Source organism: Cricetulus griseus, chromosome 2, assembly GCF_003668045.3.
Source record: "Cricetulus griseus strain 17A/GY chromosome 2, alternate assembly CriGri-PICRH-1.0, whole genome shotgun sequence".
NCBI classification, from domain to species: Eukaryota; Metazoa; Chordata; class Mammalia; order Rodentia; family Cricetidae; genus Cricetulus; species Cricetulus griseus.
Window position 1 is genome coordinate 391378657 of NC_048595.1, and position 16621 is coordinate 391395277.

Genomic DNA, 16621 nt, shown 5'->3' on the forward strand with positions numbered 1-16621 from the left:
GAAAGAACAACACTCTGGGATGATGAATAGGTCATCAAAGATGTTAGGAGAAAATGAATTCATAGCAGAACATATGGAATACAAAGAAGGCAGTTCCAAGGCAGAAGTTCATAGATAGAAATATCTATGTTAAAATGTTCAAGAGAATTAAATGATGTTTCTTGGGGTCCTAGAAAACAAAAATAAACCAACCACAAATCCATAGATGTAATAGAATAATAAAGATCAGAGCAAAAATCAATGAAATGGGAATGAAAAAAACAATATAAAGAATTGTTGCATCAAAGACCTGGTTCTTTGAAAACAAATAGAATGACAAGCAGCAGGACCAAAGAAACAAGAAGATAAAAATTAATAAAATTAGAAATAACAAGGGAGGCATTTCATTAGTTCCCAATGAGTATTCTTCAGAAAGAAGACTATTGGGACATACTTTGAAGATCTATGTTCTAAGAAGATTAAAAATCTAAAATAAATGGATAAATTTATAGACATATATGATCCTTGAAAATTAAGCCAAGGACATACAAACGGAATGGAGTGATGGCTCAGTTAAGTACACTGGCTCCTCTCCCACAGGACCAGATTTTATACCAGTACCCACGGCAGCTCACAACTGTTTTTTTTTTTTTGTAATAATATCTCTTTGGAACTAAAATTCTGGAAAAAATTAAAAGTACAAGCTGAGTGATTAAGGTTCACAATTATATCTTCTGAATTTTATGGAATAAAGTTTTGGTATTATTAATTAGATTTGCTATTTGCATAGCCAGTGTAAATTTTCTGTCAACTTCTAGTGACTAAAAGGAACAATATATCTATAGTAGTAGAGAAGAGATGTAAATGAAAACTGTCTGAAAGGAGGCAAAATTGAAGGCAAAAAGAAAAGTCAGCAACATCAGTTATAGAAGGAAATAATAAAAGTATTTTAGTAGACAAAAATCAATGTGACTTGCCTCTTAAAGGACACAGACTATCAAAGTAGTGAACACATTCACACCTACACACTATAAGCTTTCTATCATTGTGTGATATTAATAAGATGCCCCCTTGGACCTGTGAATTCCCCAATGGGTTTTTACCTCACTTACAATATTTGGCCTGCATTTCCTACTGTGAGAGAATTTAGAAGTCAGTTTGATGTGATGTCTGCTTAGCAAAATAATACTTGTTGTTTCACCTCAGAGCCTTTTAGCATCTCAGTTATGAGTTCTTGTCCATATTTACAGTTCCAGGCATGAGTCTGCTCCTGTGGACCAGGCCTTAAATCCAACTCAAGAATGATGGGTTGGTTCCAAACTATTTGTGCCACTATTGTACCCGTTGGCATGTGTTTCCATGCTGGGTATCATTGTAGTTGACAGGAATCACAGTTACATTCCCAAGAAGCTAGTGAAACTGTGAAAGTTTATTACCTTTAGAAACCGTGAAAGCTAGCACCCAAACAGGGCCTCAGCATGTGTCTCAGTCTAGTACTGATGGTCCCATCTTTGCCCCTGGAGGGCAAGGATTACATATGTGTACCACCATACCTAGTTTAACAGAAATTGTGCAAGTAAAATGCTGACAAATGCACCATAATCATCCTATCACAGATATCATTTATATAGATAGATTTATGCATAGCAAAATAGAAATTAGGAATAAATAAACACTTTTATGATTCTAGAGAGTTAACACAAGTAAGATTCAAAAATATAAGATTCAGATTTTAAGAAAAGAAGCTACAAACGACACAAAAGGAAACTTTAATTTGCCAACAGATATGAAACAGAGATCGAGTTTGTAACTCTTTGGTTCAGTGTAACCAAATTGGAGAGAAACAGTGAAATGAAGAATAATAGCAGGTGCAGGGGATTAGATATTACTTACAGGTGAATGTAATTTCTGTAAGTGAGCAATGCACTTTATTATACTTTTGCTTGTGAGGGCAACTGCTTAGAGCAAAACCACAGTGAGCAAAAAGGAAGTAAAGATGATAAGCACACTATTCAGAATGGTGAGGTCTGGGGTTCAGGCAAGGAGGAAAGTATCAGAAAGGACATAAAGGGCCCTGTTTTTGCTTTATCATATTCTTGTGGGAAAGAGTAGAAGCGTGCTTTCTCTCCATTTTAATTTTTGGCTGTAATATATACTTACGTATAATTTTAAGAAATCTTCATGAATGCCTTGCATATATACCATGTGTATTAGCAAATTCTCAGAAAATGACACAATTTCCCAAGTCACTTTCACTAGTTTCTGTGTAGATTTTCCCCAAATCCAGTATTTCTTTCTTATTTGAGAGCAAAAGAATTGGCTTCATTTTTAGACACTAAATGCGTATGAATTGGGTTCCTATTTACAGCCACTTTCTGGTAATTATTTTCTGCTTGTAGTGAGGTTGCTCAAACACTGTCCCTAGTGCCATCACTACACATCAGCCATGCAGACATGGATCGGCACTCATTTTAATGTTTAGCCACAACATTTCGCTGTCACTGTCCTTCATAATGTCTGACCTTACTGTCCTGATGTGGGATGATTAAGAAGAGTGTGGCAGGATCCTGAGCCCCAGACTATGACAATTCCTTAGGTTCTGCCCTTAGCTGCTTTGGGCTTCACATTTGGAAAATAATAGAGTGCTTAGTCCTTTAGCATGAGATTAATTATCACTTTGAGATATTTTGCTCTTCTGTGGTCAACAGCTTCTTTGTGAATATTGGTTATTATAAAGGCATATCTGAAATAGTCATTATTTTTCTTCCTGAAAATTTTCTCCACCTATTTATACAGTTACAAAGCCATCATATTATGGAATACATATTTGTATAATTATTCTAAAATTCTGGTATCTATTTTAACAAAACAGACCAGGTATGCCTACAGAAACCTAACCAATTCTTTTAGCCAACAATGAAGAGAATAAATGCCCAACCATGTAATGCTGGGCTATTGTTGTTTTACAGTATAGTCAGCCATGAGGAACAGCATGCTAAAGGATGGAGTCGATGTTTTTGTGTGCAGCTTCTTGCTCAGTAACCAGTAATCATTCTCCTTTGCCCTATTTATTACAAATTATAACTCACTGTGATAGGAAGCAAATTGTACTGGGCTGTATCGTATTTATTTGCAAAACTTGCATAGGAAGGGATTTTTTGATTGTGTTTATTTCTGTTTCCCAGTAATTCAGGTGTCTTTCTCCAAATGATTCAATATTCTGAGATGTGCCCAATTTCTTTACTTAATAATAAAACAGTCCGGGACTCATTGTAAATCAGTGGGGATTCAGCAATAAGGTGTAGTACATCATAAAGGCAGCATAGGCTATCATTGGAGATAATAAGCAAGCACATTAATATTCATGCCTTGTGAAATCCAGTCCATGTTTCTGAAAAGATGGAGAAAAAATTGCATGTTTAATGTCACCAGTAGATGTTTTCCAGGGATTTTTCAGATATTTCTTGTAGTAATTCATTCATGGCATCAGCCATGTGGGAGACTTTCATCAATGGTTTCCATTTACTTAATTGTGTATTGAGTTGATATTTCTTAGTGAATACCCACAGTCCGTTCTGCTTAGACATTGGGTCTTTCTTTGTCTCAGCTGGAGATGCTGCTGAGTAAGGCTGATCACATATATGTGTCTTTGTGAATGAGATGAACTTGTGGAGGGTAGCAAAAAAATAAAACAAACTAACAAACAAAAAACTTGTTCTGTAGAGTGCAGAATTTCCCTGTAGTCTAAGAAATTTAAGTTAGACTCTTTCATGACCTAAGTTGGGCCCATAAGAAAGCAATACTGTGCTATAATGGATGGGGAGATGCCAACATAACAAAGCCACCAACACAGTAATGCACAGACTGAATGCACAGAGACCACAGTTTGATATAACCTACATCTACATTCTCCTTCCCACAGCTGGCACCTAACAATACCACAAATAAGGCATACAGAAGTGTATTACAGTTACCTTTAAAATATGGCTAATGGAAAATAGGGTCATATTTAGTCAAGATCCAAATAAGTAGAGTATTTGTCAACTTAAAAACCGAAACAAGGGGGCTAGAGAGATGGCTCAGAGGTTAAGAGCATTGACTGCTCTTCCAGAGGTCCTGAGTTTAGTTCCCAGCAACCACATGGTGGCTCACAACCATCCCTTATAAGATCTAGTGCCTTCTTCCGGTGTGCAGAATGTTGTATACATAATAAATAAAATCTAAAAAAAAATGGAGGAGGAGACAGAAAGGGAAAAAAACAGGATTTACAATGAAAGGGATGTTAATTCTAAATTGCACAATTACTTACAGTATCAAAAAATGCAATATATATATGTATATAGTTGTTCAAGACTTCAGAAATAGGTGAGATGGAGATGGAAGATCAAACAATAGATGTCAAACTCAGAAAAAAATGTTAAAGAGAAAACAAGAAAGCTTAGTGGGTAAAGCACTTTCTACCCATTGCCAGAAATACAGAAACATGCAAAACATGCAAAACAGAATCCCTCTAATGGGACTTACCCTCATCACAAATCCACAATCCCTACACTCCTAGCCACCCATACCCACTCATACTCACATACCCTTCCACATGGTTGGGGGTTAAAATAGAGAAATCTGGGGAGAGAGAAAAATAGGGTATCAAAGGACAAATTTTATTTCTATTGTTCTTAATCATACATTGCCAAAGACACAGTATGGATCTTGGTTGAATGAGCAATACAGAAAACTGAACAGAAAAGACAACAAAGACAGAGAAAACCAGCCTGTTTGTGGTTGTTTCCCTAAGGGATAGGAGCACATAACAGAGAAGGAAAGTAAATATTACAAATATGATCCCCAAAGACCTAACAGAGCACAACAGCTGTTAATGTACCTTGAAAACAACTTTACACCCAAAATATAAAAGAAAACAGTTGAGCAAACAAGCAACACAACTGATTTACCAGGAAAGACGAACAGTAATACCAGTTTCCTCTTATTTATTTATTTATTTATTTATTTATTTATTTTCTGGTGTACCACAACAATGACACATCAGTGAAGCAATTGATGCCTCCCATTCCTAAAGACAATTCTGTGGCCCAGTCTTCCTTCCAGCCTAATGAAAATAAACATACCTGGAAGGATGAGGCAGGAGGATGACGAATTTGAGGCCAATCTGGGCTACATGGCATATTAATATTACAGGTCAGACTAGGAGTTGCATGGTGAAACTCTGCCTCAAAAAACATATGAATACAAATGAAAACAGTAGTAGCAAAAATGGAAAGAAAGAAGGCAAACAGGTTGGTTGTAGACAAGTTGTTTGAGTCTTTGTGAAGTTCCTCTCATGGAAGTACTTGGTTCTCTAAGTAGTTCAGTTGCTGCAAGCTAACTTGGAATAAAGAACTGGAAAATCTCTTTGAGTTAGTTCACTTGTGGGCAAATGTGGAAGAATGCAGAATATAAGACATTCCTAAACCATAACAATATTGAAATGACATATGAGACAGAATAATGGTTGTTATCTTTCACCTTTTATAGCTAAGGGAAGATGATGTAATTTAATGATGATAACTAAAATAGAGACATTAAATGTCCGAAGAATGAGAAAGTAAGACAGATAATATAATACATGAGATGGTCATGAAGATGCTGAGGGAGGGTGAGACTGTGATTTCCACCAATACCTTGTGTGCTCAATGATCAATGAGGAATTGAGCTCAAAGGGAGAAAGGGCTTTGCCATGGAGGTCAGATTAGAAACAAGGCTGGAAACTGGTGTGTGTAACAACAAATTGGGCATGACTCAGCTCTATCATTTCATCTCACCAACTCTATTCTCTCTATGGGATTAACTTGAAAAGTATGAAGTTGGCATGCCAATTAGTAAGAAAACTGTAACCGACTGCTTATACCTTACTGAGTTCTACAGCATATGTGATACATGCATGGTATCATCGATGCTTCTGTGGATGTCATCACTAGGGCATTTTATCAAAGATGTCACTTCCATCTACATAAGACAGATTGCTTCTACAATCATTTGCTGATGTTTAAGCCTCAAAATGTTCTTTTCTCACTCAGACTGTACAACATGTATGTCCTAAAGTAGCCTGGGTTACCCTGAGGGAGACCAGTGACAAAATTCTATAAGTACCAAATGATGAGGATCTGTTTCCTGTCCTGAGACATTGTTGATAGGGAAGTAAAGCGGAGGGTTATGAGACCCAAACAGTCAAACACATTTCTCCTAGCTTAGAAAAACAGACCTGCAATTTCACATTCTACTGTCTAACTGTGAAAGAAGCATCAGCAGTCACCTATTGCATTTATACCACACACAGTCGTGCATCATGTTTATACCACACACTGTAACGTACTGTTTACACCACACAGCCCCCCTTCACATCCCCTCCACTCTCCATTTCCTGCTTCTTTTCCAATAAAGACTGCCCTTGACCAACACCAGAAATAAATTTGATTTCTCTAATGTAGAAGGTAATTGGATTTTTTCGTTATTGAATGCATCCCTTTAATGATTGTCCCAGCAACTGCCAATTTAGCTGTAAGTGACCTCTCATCGATCAGATGATGTTTTAAAATAAAGAGTAGGAACTGGTGTAAAAAAGACCATCTGTAAAGCATCTAAGAGGTTGTTTCTTAGCCTCCATCTTATCATTTACTGAGAAAATGCATTATCTTTGGGTGTGATTTTTATAAAACAAGCTGCATAATAATTGGTCATCTAGCAGCAGGTGACTGCTCTCTAAGAAATAGAATAAGTACTTCTCAGAAATTACTCTGGAGCAAAAAATGAAAATTGAATAAAACACACCCAGTAATCATTTTGTTACAGGAAAATATTTATTATCATGTGTACTCTTCCAAGAACAGGGGACCTACTGCTGAAAAGAAGTAATGAAATGCTATTTTTCTTAAATCTGGTCAAACATGTAATAAAACATGTTTTGTTTTGTTAAAATACTCAACACAAGATTTGTTCTCTCAAAGGGTTATGAAGGGAAGGTGACTTAAATTTGTTACCACAGCACTTTCTTAAGGATGTTCTCATCTGAGATTGTGTGTCTGAATATATGAGATTTAAACTCCTTTACAATTCACCTGATTCATGCCTTTTAATCTAATTTTCCCTTTGATCATGTCAATAAATACCTTGAATTTTTTGAAGGGAATATAATATTTGCTCATCACTGTTGGTGAGAAAATAAAAATTTATAATTGGGAAGGGTCAGAACAAAAACAACCAATCATAAAATAATCAAGGTAGTAGCTCCCTTTTAAAAATAGCAAGGTCAAGAGATCCCAGCCATTCCCATTCTCCGGGGCCCATGCATTTTTCTCTTAGAGTCCTTCTTGTTTGCTAGTTTCTTTGATAAAGAGTATTGTAGGCTGGTAATCCTTTGCTTTATGTCTACAATTCATATATGAGTGAGTACATACCATGTTTGTCTTTTTGTGATTGGGTTACCTCACTCAGGATGGTTTCTTCTAGTTCCATCCGTTTGCCTGCGAATTTCAAGATTCCATTGCTTTTTTCCACTGAGTAGTACTCCATTGTATAAATGTACCACATTTTCTCTCTCCATTCTTCAGTTGAGGGGCATCTAGCTGCTTCCGGGTTCTGGCTATTACAAACAATGCTGCTATGAACAGGGTTGAACATATGTCCTTGTTGTATGAACGTGCATTATTTGGGTATATGCCCAAGAGAGGAATTGCTGGATCTTGAGGTAGACTGATTCCCATTTTTCTGAACAACCGCCATACTACTTACAAGTTTGCACTCCCACCAGCAATGGAGGAGTGTTCCTTTTTCTCCACATCCTCTCCAGCATAGATTGTCACTGGTGTTTTTAATTTTAGCCATTCTGGCTGGTGTAAGATGGTATCTCAGAGTTGTTTTGAGTTGCATTTCTCTGATGGCCAAGGATTTTGAGCACTTTCTTAAGTGTCTTTCAGCCATTTCAGCTTCCTCTGTTGTGAATTCTCTATTTAGTTCTGCACCCCACTTTTTAATTTCATTGTTTGGTGTTTTGGTGGCTAGCTTCTTGAGTTCATTGTATATTTTGGAAATCAGCCCTCTGTCAGATGTGGGGTTGGTGAAGATCTTGAGGAGGAAATGGAAGAGCAGAAATGTTGAGTAGGGGGAAGAATAGAGTCGAACAGGATGAGAGATACCATAACAGAGGGAACCATTATAGGTCCTAGGAGAGATCTGGCACCACGGAGATTTCCAGAGATCTACAAGGATGACACGAACTGACAATCTAGGCAATGGTGGAGAGGATACCCTAAATGGCCTTCCCTTGAATGAGACTGATGACTACTTTATATGGCATCCTAGAGCCCTCATTCAGTGGCTGATGGAAGCAGAGGCAGACACCCACAGATATACACTGAACTGAACTCGGGAACTCAGTTGTAGAGAGGGAGAAATGAAGATCAAAGGGGTCGGGACCAGGCTGGTGAAACCCACAGAAACAGCTGGCCTGAACAAGGGGGAGCACATCAACCCCAGACTACTGTCTGGGAGGCCAGCATGGGATTGATCCAGACACCTGAACACCAATATCAATGAGGAGGCCTTCATACTCTATGGGGCCCCTGGTAGTGGATCAGTATTTTTCCCTGGTCTAAGAAGGGACTTTGAGAGCCCATCCCAGGTGAAGGGATGCTGTCTCGGCCTGGACACATGCGGCAGGGTCTAGGCCTGGCCCAGGATGATGTGATGGACTTTGGGGAGCCCCCGTGGAGGGCCCTACCCTCTCTGGGGAGTAGAGGGGGGTAGGGTGAGGGGCAGGTGTGGGGGGTTGGTGGGGAAGGTTTGGGGGGAGGGAGAGGGAGAAGGGATTGACATGTGAAGCAAGCTTGTTCCTAATTTGAACTAATAAAAATATTTATTCATTTTTTAAAAAGTAGCAAGGGTTTGAGAGATGGCTTAGTGGTTAAGAGCACTGGCTACTCTTCCAGAGGCTACCAGTACCTGAGTCAAGTGCTCACAACTGCCTGAAATTCTGGCTTTAGTTAATCTGATGTCCTTTTGTCCTCTGTGATACACACATATCTACACACACACACACACACACACACCTGCATATCTGCACACACATACACAAATAAAAGCAAATAAAATATGTATCTGTCCATTTTGAACTATCATTATTAGTTGCCTCCACTTGTATCAACAGGAAGTTCGAGGAACTGAGACTTTCCCACAGTTCTTCAATTCTTTCCCCTCCCTGTTCTGCCATGATCCCTGCGTCTTAAAGGGGGTGATCGAGGTACATTTGTAGCTTTACATTTAGTTGCCACTTATTATCATCACTTTGATTATGAGTCTGTAGAGTTGGCACTGGCCACTGCACAAAGGGGCTTGTCTGACCAAAGCTGATAGCACAGGAGTATTTCTTAATGATTATTCAAAATTCTTCTTTATGCAATGTATTATACTTTATTCTATATCAGGTTTCTTAATTTAAATCTGCATTGTGTGTCCTGGCTGGTTTTATGTCCACTTGACACAAACTAATGTCATCTGAGAGGAGGGAACCTTCATTAAGAAAATGCCACCGTAAGATGAAGCCGTAGGCAAGCCTGTAGGATAGTTTCTTAATTAGTGATTGATGGGGGAGGGGGGCTTATTGTGGATGGTGCCATCTCTGGGCTTGTGGTCCTGGTTTCTATAAGAAATAGACTGAGCAAGCCATGATGAGCAAGCCAGTAAGCAGCATTCCTCCATGGTCTGTACATCACTCCTGCCTCCAGGTTCCTGCCCTGCTTGAGTTCCTGTCCTGACTTCCTTTGATGATGAACTATGATGTGGGAGTGTAAGCCGGATAAACCCTCCCTCCCCAAGCTGCTTTGGTCCTGATGCTTCATCACAGCATGAGTAATCCTGATGAAGACAGTGTGTGTTTGAATTTGAGCATTATCAACCAAAATCAAAACTACTGGAATGATGTCTGTTTGATGGAATATAAGTTTTCTAGAAAAAGAAGTTACATATGCATACGTATGTGTGCATACAAAAAACATGTCTTCCTTTTTTAAGGAAAATCATTTCCTATACCTATAGGCTTCTTAAATGTTCATATAGCAGGCTATTATTTATGCACTGAACATTTGCAGAAAGCTTTAATATGTAATATGGCTAATGATCAATTTACTTTGCTAATGAGCATTTAAACATAAACATATATTTACTAATTCATTTTGTCATTTATTTTTTTGTATGAACATTTTGGACTGCTATGTGGCAGATCCTTAGACATTAGAAAGGATGCAAAGATAAACATTTACTGTCAGGGACATTAAAGACTAATAGAAAGAAATGAGAAGTGTGAAAACTGGAAACAGAATGTGGTGTGGCATGGGAAGATGAGTGAGGAGGTGTGATTTGTCTGTTTTGGAGTGAAACATCTGCACCTGGGCCTCAGTAGATGGGCAAGGCAGAAAGAGGAAGGACGCTATTGGAAGATGCCGTGATGTAGATGGGCGAGCTCTGGCTAATTGCAGTACATGCATTGTAAACTGGGGGAAATAAGTGCTGTACCAGATTCGTGGCAGGGAAGGCCTGAAGTTTTGCTGATGTATTATTTATTTACCACTTCATGGGTGAGTGTCAGGTGAATCAGAAAAGCCACAGAAAGTGTAATGGAAAAAGGAGAGGAAAAGACTTGAATTAGGATTTAGGTAAAATCATTTGAATTTGGCATTTGGAGGATCTGTTTTTAAGCTTATGATTTAGAAACAAATGCTAAAGAGACACTGCTAATCAAAGGTATCATCCTATAAAAGGTGGTATTCAAGTGAGAGGAGAGGGGTTTCATAAGACCAAAGAACACTGTGTACCTGTGTGCAATGCAGAGATGAGACCCCTTGTTTTAGACAGATAGCATGTGCTAATAGTTTTAATGAAACATAGTTCAATTGAAAAAACTCCTATATCATCTTAAATACTGTCTACAGCCTCAGTACTTCACTTGCTGGGTAACTTTAAACATGCTCACCCAGTATGTAAAGTTAAATCCACTCTTATGGTTTTGAATGGAATGAAGCATATGCTTCTAATTTGTATCTTCTCGTGTGTTCTGATGTTAAATATGTGCATATTCTATTCTCAGTAGATGTAAATTTTAGGCTTGTCTTGAAATCTGAATTTGAGATTTCTTCAAGTGTTAAGCCAGTTCCTCTCCTCTCCAGGTCACCGATATGATGCTTCAGGACAAGCCCTACCCTGACTGGGGGAAATCAGCAAGAGCCTTCTGGAAGAAAGGCAATGTTAGGATCATCTTATTCTGGTAGGAAATGGCCTCATTTATTTATTTATTCATTTATTTCTATTCTGCCTCATTCACTGAAGCACCTCAGTTGGGTGAGATTTTCATTAGCTGTACAGAATTCTATTTAGGAAGGCTCTGGTACTCTACTGAAATCATCATCATATCTTACAGATTTATTTATATTGTTTATTGTTCATGAGGTCATTTTATAAGAATAAAAAGTGATATATGGCTTGACCTGAAGCAGGCAGGTTTTTTGACTCAGCAAAACCAGGTTGCCGTTTTCATCAGGGAAATGTGATGTATAAAACTGTCTCCAGTATGCACAAATCATCTAGGCCATTTCACAGGATGCAACTTCAGTCTAAGGATTCGAAGCCCTCCCTGAAGGAGCCTCCACACAAACTGTATCTGGTTCCTAAGATTCGTCTTCCCATGATTTCCTTTTCCCACCTCAGCACCATCAAATCCATTTCATTTTTATTTTGGCTGTGGGTTAGTACTCGTCATAGCTTTCTTCCCCTCTATGTGATGTTATGTACACTAATGTGTACTCGGACTTTCTTTGGATTACCAGCTCTCAAATAATGATATGGAGACTTCTTATTAAGTAGAAAAAGCTTGGCCCTAGCTTAGGCTTGTTCCCAACTAGCTCTTATAACTTAAATTAACCTGTTTATGTTAATCTTCATTCTGCCACGTAACTCCTTACCTTTCTCCCTACTGTACGTCTGACTACCTCTGGGTCTAGCTGGGGAAATCAACTCTCTTCTTCCCAGAGTTCCTGGAAGTCCTGCCTATCCTCTGCTGCCTAACTATTGGATATTCAGCTCTTTATTAAACCAATCAGATGGTGCCTTGGCAGATACACATCTTCACACTGTACAAAAAGATTATCCCACAACACAAAAGCTCAGACACATTGTAATTGATGGTATCCTGTGCTGGGAAAATTCTAACCTGTGTATCTGCCAATAGAAATGAAATAAGGAATATCTATTTATTCTTAGATGTTAGTTCCATTTTACCCTTTAAAAATATGAATGCTATAAAAACAATGGTAATTTGTGTCCTGAGAGAAAATAAATACCCACTGTGATCCTTTGCAATGTAGCATTGATGTTAAATATTACTAGTTCTATGTGGCACTTGAACTCAGTTCTCAGCATGAATGTGAGAAGAATTTGAGAAGAAATTGAGTCTGTAGATGCTTGTTCACACGTTGACTCCAAGGGGCAAGCATAGCTTGTTTTTATGATGCTTTTTTTATGTGAGCTCCTTATATAGCTTGTCTGAATATTATATAATATAGCTTGTCTGAATATTATATAACAATGTAGCAAGTACTTATTGAGGGTGCTCAGCTCACAAGCTGCAGCATGGACTTGGTATTCTGTACCAAATTTGCTCATTTGGTCCTGACACCCCTGGAGACTAGGTGCAGTTGTCACAGGTGTAGGTCTCTGAGGCCATTAGTGATTGCCAATGACGGTGTCTAAGAGAATTGATGTGTCTCTTTTCAAGTAACCAACTTTCATTTTTCTTCAGTTAATTGTGCTGCATAAGAATCTGGGGTTATGGGAATATTTCTACCTTATGTAATTCTCTACAATGGTTTGAAGTGTGATCAGTTGAAAGGAGGCAGACTTATATATCAACTGTGTTAGTGTACTGCCTCTCTTAAAATAATATTTATTTACTATGCATGTACAGAGTGCACTAATCCAAGTAAATTCACTTGGGCCAGGTATCAGGCTCTTGCTAGGAGTCTTAGCTGGGGTCATCCTTATGGATTTCTGGGAATCTCTCTAGCACCAGGTTTCTCCCTAACCCCATAATGTCTCCCTCTGTCAAGGGATCTCTTTCTTTGCTCTTCCACTCCATCCTTCCTTCAATTCAGTCTTCTTGAGCCCTCATGTTCCCATTCTGCATCCCTTCCCTTCTACCTGCCCTCCCAGTTTACCCAGGAGATCTTTACTATTTTCCATTCCTGGGCCCCTCCATGTGTGTCCCTCTTAGGGTCTCCCTTTTCACCTAGCTTCTCTGTGGTTGTGGTTTGTAACCTTTTGCTTTACAAAATTATAATTATTTCATGCCTGATCATTCCTAAATCATCTTAATATCATTTTCCTTGAAAATCTCTATTCAAATCTATGTATTTTCTATCTCTTTTATATAAAGACTTTATTTTAGTATATGTGATAACATACTCCCAATGAATAAATCAATGAATAGTTAATTGATTTAAAGTTATTATTTAGTTATTGGCCAAGATACAATCTTATATGTAGAACAAATTGAAATACAAACTTATTTATTGTTCATGTAAATTATTAATATGCAATATATTTAAGTGTGGTATTTCCCTGTAACTCAAAAGTAGTAATTCCAACCACAGAACATGAAACAATGGGAGAAACATTTAAATTCCCTTTTGAGATATTTTTCTATTTTATACATTTTGTATGGTTAGGTTATCTTGACAATAGTGTTTTGATTTTGAAAAAGCAAAATCGGATGCACAGAATTGAACATGGAAATCATGTGAGAAGCAAATAAATCTTCATGTTCATACATGTCATATATGTTGGAATTTTTAAAAAGAGGTGAGGAAGACACCATGTGACAGAGTTTGGACAGATTTTTTTAAATTAGGGTAAAGGATCATAAAAAGAGGAAAGGGCAAGGGGAGACCAGCCTCTGGGGACAGGAGCAGTGGGAGAGGGGAAACAGGCAGAGAGATAGACAGAGATAGAAATATAGAGACAGAAATGATAGAGATATATAGGTAGAGAGAAACAGACAGAGATGGGGAGAGAAAGAAAGAAAGAAAGAAAGGAAGAATGACAGAGAAGAATGGGAGGTGGGCAGGGCCCTTTTTAAAGGTGGTACTCTTAGTGGTGGCAGCTGAGGGTATATGTTGTCAGGACTCCAAGGGTAGGCCAGTACAAATATATAAATACTAACAATGTAGAAGGAATGTAACAAGAATAAAAGGCATTTGGTTTTCTTCTTAGCCATAGGAGATAAAATAGGGAAAAATGATATTTAAGAAACTTGTCATCTCATTAATTAAAGAGAACATTTGTATACTTCATGCCACCCACTCAAAAGGAGATGTTTCCTGTTGATTTCGCTCTAGTTATTTAAAAATTGGTTTAAGCTCTATGCAAGAGCAAGAGGTAAGGTAAGGAAAACTGTCATGAGTTGCAGTGTGGTTCTGTGTAGCAGACTGAATGACACTGAGGCTTAAACAATGTGCAGCTGTTCTACTTTCTTAACTCACAAATACCCACTGGAGTGTTATCACCTGCAGTTGTCTGGATGTCTGTTTCCTTGCCTCAGTGACAGGTGGGCTCCCCCTCCCAAGGAAATGGTTTCATTTCTATCCACAAAGACAAGGTGGCTGCAGCACTCAGAATTTCACATCAGAGAAAAGACTGAATCACAATCACTGAATTGTGTTTGGGAATATTAGATGCAAAGGGGAATATTCACAGATGGCTTCCAAAGCCACTCCCTGGACCATTTCATAACTTAAAAGAATAGAGATCTAAGAATGAAAATCTTTTTTTACATCCATTTTTTCCAAAGGACTACCAGCTGCCATTTTCACTGTCTTGTCTGAAGTAAAAGAGCAGACAACAAAAGCAAAACGATGTTCATGGTATCATCTATGTTTTTATTTATTCTCCACAGACACAGTTGGCTTGGTTTTGATGAGAAGCTTCTTTGGATTCTATTTTCCAAATGTGTGGCTTTTTTTTTCCCAAGAAGAAGACATTGCCTGTGATTAAGGGAGAGACAGGTAGACAGAATTGGGAGATGGGTTGTTCACTCTGCCCCTTCTAAATCACATGAGTTTCTTTGGACAATGAATTGTGACTCAGAGTGGCACATGCCACATCTAAGTAGATGCAATTAGTTTTCAATGAGAAGCAAGCCGCCCTGGATGCTGTGTCTAAGAGGACTGGGATGAACCCAAGCGTCCTGAACAACACATTGGATATGTAGTATAAACAAGTGCCAAGCCACTGAGGTTGGGACACTGTTGAACACTGCAGCATGAACTAGGTGATCCTATTGTATACAGAAATGTGTCGTTAGAAATAGTTCTGGAGCGGCTATACACAAAAGCTGGTATTTGTGTTTTATGGCTTGGACAGAGAGTGGCAAGTAAATCACTGACACAGATCAGGGAGATGATATTATAAATTCGATAGCGGCAAAGTGTTTGCTTAAAACTGTGCTCTGCAAGAAGTCAAGTCAGAAAAGAAATATGAGAAGAGAGAGAGTCTGTGTGTGTCTGTGTACACCAGTTCTGTTCCATGCTGGCACTTAAAGAGGATACTACTCTATATTCCTCATTTATTTTTAACTAGGTGTCTCATATTGAGTAAGCACTTTCTCTAGCAGCCTAATGATTTGATAGAGCATCTTTTGACCTCCAATATTATAATTCTTGCCTGAGAAAGAACTGCAACTATGATGTCATCTGTTTTGTGTAGTATGGCTGTTAGTGTATCACCAAAGGGTACAGTTGTTGAAATTTGACTCAGAGGATGTAGCAAAGAAACTATTATTATTTTAATTTGCATTATTTAATGTGCTAACAAAATAAAATAGCTGGTTGTGGTGTGGTGGCCCCTGTCATCCCAGCACTTAGGACGTGGAAGCTGGAGGATCCAGGTTGTCTTCTGGTCCATAGTAGGTAGGAGACAAGCCTGTTCCACGAGTGAGCCTGTCTCCAAAAATATACAATAAATAAGTAACAAATAAAGAAAAATACCCAAGAATCATGAAAAGGTCAGAGAGAAAGAAGTGGTACTAACACCTGTGCAGACTTCTTATATTGACCTATATGATTACAATGGGTTTCTATTTTCTTTTTTACAAAAGCACACATTTTTGTTATTCTGCAATACCTCTTTGAATGCCATAATATTATTTTCTATTGTAAGGCTAAGATGGAGATAAAAAATAATTTTGCTGCACTTTTTACTGAGGTCAAAATATTAAACATTAACCAATTGCCATGGAGAAGCAGACATCTTCATATTTAACAATTTCCTAAAACACTGTGGGCCTCTTAATGCCTAGTGAACCTGTATGATGAAGTCTTGAGTTACTAATGGAAATGTTTTTTCAAAGACTTGTTACCAATCTATTAGTAATAACACAGAAATAATTTAACATTGACTATGAGAAAAACATAGTACTTTCAATTTTCCATCAACCCTGATGATCCTATGTATGGCATTTATTTAAAAAATACTCATTTATTAATAAATGTTTGTGTATGTGTGTTTGTGTGTATGTGTGTGTATATACAAACTATAGCATTGTGGAAGT

The 16621-nt window shown here is 38.0% G+C and overlaps 1 protein-coding gene across 1 annotated transcript in view; it reads left to right on the top strand.

Annotated features, from left to right (window-relative positions):
- The window catches only part of Tmem117 (transmembrane protein 117), a 419705-nt gene that overhangs the window by 262060 nt on the left and 141024 nt on the right, over positions 1–16621 (top strand). The window contains exon 4 of the mRNA XM_035440837.1: positions 11190–11287. Within this exon, the coding sequence (XP_035296728.1) occupies positions 11190–11287 (98 nt within the window). The remainder of the gene's footprint in view (positions 1–11189; positions 11288–16621) is intronic.